Below are 9771 nucleotides of genomic sequence, written 5' to 3' on the forward strand. Positions count from 1 at the left end.
CCTGCTGGGACAACAGCTTCTGTGGTGGAAAATGGCGCCTGCTAACAATATTCAAGCAAAAAATTAGATGACCTAATAGTCTTTATACACTTTCACAATGAAGCTTTGCACTCAAAAGAACCCAACTTTGTAATGAATTTCAATAAAATCCTTAAGTTGAGAGGTCCTTAAAAATCAACCTGATCATATGCTCTGGTTTTAAGACGGATGCTGGTTTTAGTAAGTTTGAGTAACTGGACAAGAGGCGAAATTTTATTCTTTAAATAATGTAGATGGTAGAATACAAAAACAAGTGTTCAAATTACACCATATCAAATTTTTTTTTGAAATTCTAACCTGGAAGTGAGAAGTTTAATAGCTGTCCATGTTCAAACAGTGACACAAAACATACTATGTGAAGACACAAAGTAATAGTTTTAAGAGAGGATTTATATATGAACTACAATAAAAGTAATTGTTAGTTTCAAACCTATGTTGCCAAGGTTTAACAGCAATATTTACAAGGTTGAAGGCTGCAATTATATCAACACGGCTCCTTTGGCAGAAAAAAAACACCAAAATAATAAACCATTTGCATTGTACAAAAGGAATCTTAATGAAAGCAATGCACACAAAGCATAATTATCTTTTCATGACAACTATAATTTCAAATATAGTGACCAAAGTTAACCTGTCAGACATGCATTACAATGTATAAAACGCACAGAAATGCTCAAAGAACCCAGAAGCAGAGAACTCTGGAAAGCGCTACAAAGTCTGACATACATATTTACAAACAATTTTTTTGATGAATATGGAATCTTAAAGATAAAGCTCAATTATTCCCCGTTTTTATTGAACTATGAAAAAAATAAATGATGGGAATTGATCCAGTTTTGCATCAGCGGGGTTAAATGAACGGTATTGGGAAATGTCCATTGCCAGATTTTTCAGACAAAAGTTATACGACTACGGGCCTGGTTGATCTGCCACACATTCAGTTCCTCATACTCTTCCAAAGCCTCCTGGAACTGGGCTGGTGTGAAACCACGGGAGATGCACCGCTGCTCCGCTTCAGCCATGCGGACCAATCCACCAGAGCCACCATGACCTGTCACACCCTCTGTGGCAAGCTCGCGCACCAGAGAGAAGATGACATCAGATGGGCGCTGAGTCCTGCATTGGGGGGGGGGGGGGCATACAAAAACATTTAGTACTTGGTAGACCATGAATTAATTTTTTTTTAAATTAAAAAAAAAACAAAAAAAAAAACATGCAACATGGATATACAGAACTGGTGGAAAATTTTAACCTTCCCTCATCTAAAAAAAAAAAAGTTGCAGAACTATTCCCCTTAGATATGAACTTAAGATATAATGTGTAGCCCCATTCAGACATGCAGTGGTATGTTAATAGTTCACACAGCACAAGACCTGATACTAAAGATCAGATGCAGGTGTGACAAGAGCTCAAGTTTCACAACCTTCCCCAGCATGAATAGCTACTCTTACTGGAATCCAAAAGGGTCATAAAAGGGGTCTAAAGTCAAAGGAAAATCATATTATGGGGACTTTTGGGCTGGCTTAGTGTGGTTGTTAAAATAGTTTGAGGTTTAAGATTGCATTCTGACCTTGTGGTACTGGACTTGTCCGCTTGAAGTGAATCCTTGGACATCTCCATTAGTCTCATTGCTTCATTGACATCCTCCTTTTCTACAGTATCCATCATGCGGAGCCGAGTCTGATGCAGAGAACCAGAAAAAGATCTTTACTGATGGTGGTTTGACAGAATCATGAACATACAACTTATCACACTGGGAACATTAACTCAATCCATCTTGATAACGTAGGCTGCGCTGTGCCGGCACTGTCAGACCGAGACAAGTGCAATGCCCTCTGTGATGGCCGGCAATTGCCCAAGTCTCCGCCTCTCAACACCAGCAAGTCTCAAGTCTCAGTAGCTGAAATTGTCCCAAAGGGAAGAGGGGGGGGAAAAAAAAAAAAAAAGAAAAAAAAAAAAAAAGGGGAAAAACGAGTTGAAGATATGACTCTTCATAATGATGTATTTTCTAATCTTGGTCAGTTTTGCATGGGTTTGCACAGCTGCTCAGTTCAAATACAGGCTGACTGCCCACCCAGCAAAGCTGGCCAGGATCAGACTATTTCCTGGGAATTAACCTTTTTTCAAAAACAAAAAACAGACTTCTTGATCTCTTTCCAAACTTGAAAGTAGTTGGGTTCAGGGGTTAGCAACCTGTGTCACATCAAAGCTATCTTAAGTCTTTGTAGATGCTCCTTATTTCAGGCAAATGTCCTCATTTTAGAGCATATCATACTATTATATACTACTGTCCCAACAGTGTACCTTTTTTTCATTACTTTGAGCAGTTTCAACAATGTACTCAAAACTGTTTTCATACATAAGAAATAAACAATACAATAATCCCTGTTCTTAAAACATGAATTATCCAACATGTGTTGAGGTTAAATCAGTGCTGGTAAAGGTGCTGGTCCCATTCAGACAGAATAGATATGTTATTGACATAGTCAGGATCAACCCTGTAGGTTCAAGTGTGTGCCCATTTTGGCACACAAAGGTTAAATTCAAAACTCTTTCAAAGTACATATCTGTAACACCAAATTTAATAGTGCCTTACAAATTCACTTTATACCCAAATCAATTGAGGTTTGTTATGCAAATGGAAAGGTTTCAATTTTGATTTAGAAAATTCCTGCTGGGATAAGTAAGGAGCATAAAGTAACAAACATTTGTAAATACAAGATCGAGAGGAGAATCATATTCATGCACGTTTATTAGGTTCCTGGCAGTTAGGTCTATTGAACAACTCTGATTTCAAATAATGACGGCTGAAGTACCTCAAAGGGATCATTAAGTCTAACTTAATGACAAATAGGGATAACATTCTTAGTACATCCGAAAAATCATGACGACTGTTTGCCCTCTTGTGGACATCGAAGTGCAGCACAGTGCTCACCTGTCTGCCTGAAGTGCTGGTTTTGCAGTAGGCTGATGACCGCTACCTGCACAAACAGCACTTTTGACACCCAGAGGCAGGGTCGCCATCAAACCCTGTTTCATTACAATCCTTCCACTAACTGCTAAAAAAATGAATATATTGCTCATGATTTGGCACCACTGAAGCATCAGCAATGACAAACTCCTTTTAGACTGGAGTTTTGGTCCAGCGTGGGAAAGAAGTGCTCACACTGCAGTAGACCAGGTAATCACTACTATCTGCACTGTAAGCACTTTAGCGCACACTGAACCTCTGTACTCAGAACTTTGTTAAACTTTAAATCAGCATGAATCTACAAGTTAAATGCATTGAGAGCAAGAGTGGCCCTTTCAATAGAAAATACTTGAAAAAATATGAGACCCACTATAGGGTTTTGAGTAAGAAAAAGGGCATTTTGTTCTTTCAGACCATCAAAGTGTTGGTGGCATCCTCACCAGTGCAGTGGACAGACGGAGGATGGAGAGGAGGGTACGAGCCGACGTGAAGGTGGTGTCCTTGCTGACCCGCGCCTCCTTCCTCATTTCTACATATGCAGCAGTGATGTAATCGGCCAGTGACTCTGGAACCACAGGCTGCTTTTTCTTACATACAGCGATGAAACGTCTGGACGGAATCATATTTGCAAAAAAAGTGGAGACAAAAATGTTTGACCATTAAGTCTGTTTCAAATATTCAACTATTCAGCAATGCTGGGTTTCTCTGCTCCTCACCTCATTAACTTCATGCTGATGGGAGTAAAGTGTGTTGGTGGTTGGCGGGAGTGCTGGTGGACATAGGTGATGTGCTGGGCAAGGCGCAGATCGGCATCTGAATCTGGCTTGTCTTGGATTAGCCAGAGCAGGTCAAAACGAGACAGTAGAGCAGCTGGAAGCTGAATATTCTGCTCAATGCTTTTTCGGGGATTGTAGCGACCATAAGCTGGGTTGGCCGCAGCTAGAATGGAGCAACGCGCATTGAGGGAGGTCATAATACCAGCCTTTGCTATAGAAATGGTCTGCTGCTCCATCACCTCATGAATCGCTGTGCGATCAGCATCAGCCATCTTGTCAAACTCATCAATGCAACAGACACCCAAATCAGCAAGCACTAAGGCACCACCTTCCAAGGTCATTTCTCCAGTAAGGGGGTCCCGCATAACTGCGGCTGTCAGACCAACACCAGATGACCCACGGCCTGTTGTGTACTGACCTGAAAATAACATTGGACACACAACAGGGGCAAAATTAGACCTTCACAGGATTAGGTTCCAAATTGTCCCCAAAGCAAGGAATCATGTCTTCATTAGGAGTTCTCATATCAATTTACTTTGCTATTTCCTCTCCAACCTAACTCCACATCAGACACCCACACAAGTACACATATTGGTGATTTACCATGTAAGGCCTGATGAAAAGAAAAGATTTAGCAGGATCTAAAATATGAAAAAAAAAAAAAAAAGTAGGTATTTAATTCCAACCAACAGAACCGGACTCACTACGAGGAGCTAGGCGGTCAATGTAGGACAGAAGCTGGGACTTTGCAACTCCAGGGTCTCCCATCAGGCAGATGTTTATGTTGCCTAAAGGAACAAAAGAAAAGCATGAAGCAGCTTTTTAATGAGGACAGACAAACGTCACAAATATGCCTAACAACTTTCACAAGACAAGTCTATAATTTACACTTCGTGGTCATTAAATGAAGGATTAACTTGACAATGATGACTGCTTACTTATGTTTATAGTTGATTTGCAGCTTGCCATTTTATGTGAGAAACTGGATAAATATTTCAAGTTGAATTATATAAACTGTGAGGGGCCAAATCTCACCTCTAATTCTCATGCCTTTGGGAGCTTGTTTTACTCCCCCAACCAGAAGCAGGAGTAGAGCCTTCTTCACATCCTCATGTCCATAGATCTCTGGGGCTATTGATCCAGCCAATTTTTCATAAAAGCCTTCCTCTACAAAAAGGACACAACCAAATTAACCTCTTGAAGACTAATTTAACCTGGTATCTCAGGTTTGAGCACGATATATATACCACCCACCACACAGCCTCATACCTGTGATGCTACGCAGCTCCTCATCACTCAGCTCTTCACTGCCAAGCTCATCGTCATCAGTTTTGTTCATGAGCGTAATGTTGTGAGCTTCCATATAGGTCTCTGAGAGGAGACCCTAAGACAAACAAAAAATTAGCAGATAAATAAATATTCAGTGACACATAGCTTGCAGCTATTGTATATAAAAAATAAATAAATCGCTGACCTGGACAGCCTGCCGAAAGCCTGTGCGCAACAGTGGAAGGAAAATTCCTGTTATGGAGACATGGTCTCCGGGTTGGGCAAGACGGGTGTTTTCCCCACGGGCATACACAGACATGCTCCTTGGAATGTTCCCCACAGGCACCTGGTCACTCTGCGGCACATGGACACGACCAATGACACAATAGTCCACTTCCTGTAACCACTGCTGTTAAATGAGATTGTCAAGCTTACATGTTCCTGAATGCGCAGCTCTTGGAATTTGACAAATTTTGAGCCTCTGGTCTGCAGGTAGAGTCGACCACCAGATTTGTTGGTGACACACTCTTGACTAGGACACATGATGAGGGGCATAAAGGTGGGTGACTGTATCTGTAAGATAGGCAGAAGAACATGAAGGACGCCGACCCCACTGCATGACTCAAAATGCTTGCATGAGTAAAACTTACAGGTTGATAGGTCTCTGCACCACACTGGTCACAGGTATATGTAGCGACAGCCATCATTGGTTTGACCTCAGTTGCTCTGGTGACAATACCTCTAACTGTTACCAGATGCCCGATGCTGTCAGCTCGTACATCACGAACCACCTTGGGTTTAGCAGTACTTGGAGGCTTGAAGTACATCTCGCTGTAGGAAAATCATTTTTTATGTAAAGAGGGAGTCTTGAGATAATGGCCAGATCTAATGACCAAAATTAAAGGCAATTTCACATAATTTTAGATATTAAAAGTATAGGAATATCAGTATAAAATTCTGGACAGGCTTTAATTTAACATACAATCTCCTCATGAGTTCTGAAGGGTATTGGTTGCGTGCATCACGTGTGTCTGCAGGATCACGGGTCCTCTGTTCCATCATCAGTCTGTGCTCAATGTACACATCCAAAGAATCTTTGGCCACAATCTTAGCAGAGAAAGGGGGAGATTTTCCACCTTTCTCAGTTAGTATATAATGAAAGCATCAACACAAGGCATTCAATATTTCAGATTTTAAGTAATTTATACTGCTTTGCTATACACACAATATTGTATACATCTATCAAAATAGTGTGTCGGCTCCACCTACATCTCTTTCTTTATATTCTGGCAGCAACTCATAGACAGCATCTGCAAAGATGCCTGTGTAGCGCTTGGCATTCTCACAGATATTCTCAACCAGCTCAGGGTCTTCCTCTGCCACATCATCCAGGTCCACAAACAAGGCCACTTTCTCCCTGTGGGCAAGTGCCACCTGTGAACACAAATTGATGGGTGACTTAAATGCACACCTGTCTTGGAATACTGCACATTTTAAACAATAAAAAAGACCCACAAGTGATCAGCTAATTAGATGGGTATTTTACAAAGCAAATCATCTGTTCAATGTATTTTCAGGTCTATATTGCAGAAGATGTCATAAAAAGGGCTCATTCTGTCACAAGAGGGGATGGCAGATACCAATAAATTGATTTAACAGATAGATTAAAAGGGGATTTAAAACACTAAAAGACAACTGGTTTCTTTCTTTCTTCTTGTTGAGCCACTTGGCACAAGTATTCCAGTTTTAAACTTTTGTGTGATGTGAGTATGTGGAACATATTATCCCTAGTCACACTAGTCAAACAACAGGAAGACATTAGGTGGGACTTATACTTACAAGTTGTGCTCCATATTTGAACTGCTTCTTCCCATTATCATCTTCTGTGTAAAACTCTTGAAGGAATCTTTTACATTTCTCTGTAAAAAGGTATAAATAATTAGCCAAGCCCTTCACAGCACAGCCTAAATCTGGTAAGGCCATGTGGGGTGCTTGTTAGCATATCACATACAAATAAACTGTGGCCACTAACATTACCCTTTAATTTGTTACTATTTAGGCCGTTTTGGTATTGAAATATATTGAAAGTGATGAACAAACCACTACCAGAGGGCCTACATTCAGAGGGCTAATTTGTTGTCCTACGACGGGCGCCTTTGTTGAGTAACATGGCATTCTGTGATCTCGATGAGTCACTACTGCCTTCAGTAGAGCACACTCTGCCCCTGATGTACTGTACAAAGTGAAATGCAGTCGTAATGTAGCCACTAATAGTTTTGAGGGTGAAATAACTGGCGTTACGCAGCAAATAGCGTCACCATGAGATGTCAATACAGAGTCAGTGTCCATTTTTTTTTTTAAATTACCCTCTCTTCTTTAAAGACCCGTAACTGCAAAGAACGTTTCATTGCATCAAAGATGAAAGTAAACTATCTCAAGCGCGATAATGCAAGCATGCAACTTACTTTGCAATCGTTGTACAAAATGTGCCGCGCTGATTAGTTATTTCTGTGTTCAAGGATGTTTTTGTAAACAAAGCAGCACATGGCTTTTGTGCCTCGTCACTTTAAGATATCCCTCCGCGATTCTTCCGCTCTTAAAATTAGGGCTGACCATGTTCACGCCATGGCCAGCCATCTTCCTACGTTAGCAGTGGTTAGCAAACTTATTTAGAAAATAAGCACTTTCTGTATTAATTTTCCTATTATCAAAACTTTGATGTGTCGGCGGCGTTTAAATGCTCAACATTGTGGTCGTATGTAACGCATCCCGTCCCTGAAAGTCATTAGAAAGTTTTAAGGAAGTGTAATCAAAAACGTGATAGCTATAAACGTTGTTAGAAATAAAATGAACGATACAATTTTTGTTCCGAATACTTAAGACGAGGAACTACTTTACCACTAATATGTTGGATACTTTATCATGCTGTCTTTAAGTACATATACACTCGTGGTCAATTTCTTGCACGTCCGTTAATTGTTAACAAAACACAAGACAATTGGACTAGCGACACACAAAACGCCAAGAGTTCGACATTTCAAAAACTAAACTGGATTGCTGGTGAGTAAACTCACCAGCCGGGATATCATACTGGAGCGCAAAATGATACAGTCTGTAACTCTTGGAAGCTAACGTACATGGCATTCACTAAGTGTGGCTAGCTAGTTGGTTAGCATGCTAACGCATCGTCGCAGTACCATCGGTCAGTGGACAGAAGATAGCGAGTTTAGCAAAGAATGTTTTCTGATTTAGGGGTGCTACAACTAATATGACAATAATATTGTGACAACGTCAGAGTTTGATATATAGCCGTGTGACTAAGGAGGTGCAGACTACCTGTTAAAACCTACATAGAGCGAACAGGACATGTGCTTGGACGGTGGCGCCTGCTCCTTTGTTTCAGCACTCACTCATCCGGGTCACCGGATAGTCAAAGCCCATCGACAATGAGGCAGATGAGGTCAGTCAGCAATTCAAAAAGTAACGTACTTCTACTGCGACCAAGACTAAAACAACCCATGAACGACCTACAGTTACCATAAACATTTTTACATATGGCATATTGTGTAGTTAAGATCATTTTGTGCATACAGGGATGCAACAAAATCGATTGAGTACTCGAGACCGGCGTCATTTGTACTGCACCATGAAAATGAAACATACGTTTGGTATGGATTGTCAAAAAAAGTGTACCGGGAATCTGTTTTATACTGTTTCCGAGGCGTTGGTTCAGCGATGTGTGACAACCTGTTGCTACAATGCCGTTCGAGAAAGTGAATGGTTTTACCTTTCTCTGCTTCATAATCCTTTCGAGCCATGACTGTAGAGGTTATTCGCAAAATATATTTCTCAATTCAACTAACTTGAGCTTCAAATTTCCTTTAAAATCGACGGGTTAATCACTTCACTTTTCCCGGTGTCCGGTGTTGACGCTCCGAGAGGACGCTTCTCGCGGTCGTGTTGCAAGAAGTGGCGCGAGTCTGACGTCCCAAGCAGCCAATCGTGTTGTCTCTTTCGCCGCGAAGAGGCGGGCCTTCGTGATGGCGCGAAAGCTGCGGGTGAACTTACGTCACGTGACTCTACTGACTTCCGTCTTGTTTGTCAGTTATGGCGCGAAAAGCGATGATTGGACTTCATTCTGCAGAGTGACCCGCTTATGAACTCGTGTCGGTAGCTACCGGTAAACAGCAGAATCTAAAGAATTCAACGCATAAATAACGAAAATACAACTTATGACATTTGTGTGTATTGAGTGCCCTTTATTTATCTTTCGTCTTCATGTACAGATACATTTTCGATTAAATGATGCCATGAATGTAGCGCCGACCAGGTTTTTGTTGGTGTTAAAGATACAGAAATAAAGGATAACAATTATTTTACTGGACAGACAAATGTTGAAATTTATGGTATGTCAACATTGAATATTGACTGAACGGAAAGGATTTTTCAGATTTTCAAATCACCATAACTATGGTGACCTTTCTGTATTATTCAGAAAACATTTCATCTGTAACAATTCATTTAAAAGAATTGGGAAATTTCAGAAAATCAAGACAACTGGTGTTAGTTAAACCCAAATCAACACATAAACATCTATTAAAAATGTAAATCAACGAGTGCTTCTCAAAAACAAGATCCTTTTCACAACATTAAACCTGTAGAAAGAACAGAAGACTCAGGCTCTACATTTGACATTTTTGTCTGTTTCAAACAAAT

The 9771-nt window shown here is 40.6% G+C and overlaps 1 protein-coding gene across 2 annotated transcripts; it reads right to left on the reverse strand.

The window, feature by feature from the left end:
* Positions 1–224: 224 nt before the first annotated feature.
* mcm7 (minichromosome maintenance complex component 7) lies at positions 225–9015 on the reverse strand. 2 transcript variants are annotated; one of them, XM_086157954.1, is made up of 14 exons: positions 8843–9015; positions 6895–6974; positions 6325–6489; positions 6038–6162; positions 5706–5886; positions 5491–5628; positions 5261–5410; positions 5056–5170; positions 4822–4953; positions 4491–4574; positions 3727–4204; positions 3451–3619; positions 1610–1719; positions 225–1155 (listed from the first exon to the last, which is right to left on the reverse strand). In XM_086157954.1, the coding sequence occupies exons 1-14, from the start codon at positions 8871–8873 to the stop codon at positions 930–932; spliced, it is 2184 nt and encodes a 727-aa protein (XP_086014080.1). In that variant the 5' UTR covers positions 8874–9015; the 3' UTR covers positions 225–929. The 2 variants fall into 2 exon arrangements, with proteins under 2 accessions (XP_086014080.1, XP_086014081.1); XM_086157955.1 differs by lacking the exon at positions 8843–9015 and adding an exon at positions 7521–7593.
* Positions 9016–9771: the final 756 nt, after the last annotated feature.

The sequence above is a fragment of the Fistularia commersonii genome, chromosome 13, assembly GCF_037954325.1.
Source record: "Fistularia commersonii isolate RoL2024-O1a breed Wild chromosome 13, RoL_Fcom_v1.0, whole genome shotgun sequence".
Classification (NCBI taxonomy): Eukaryota; Metazoa; Chordata; class Actinopteri; order Syngnathiformes; family Fistulariidae; genus Fistularia; species Fistularia commersonii.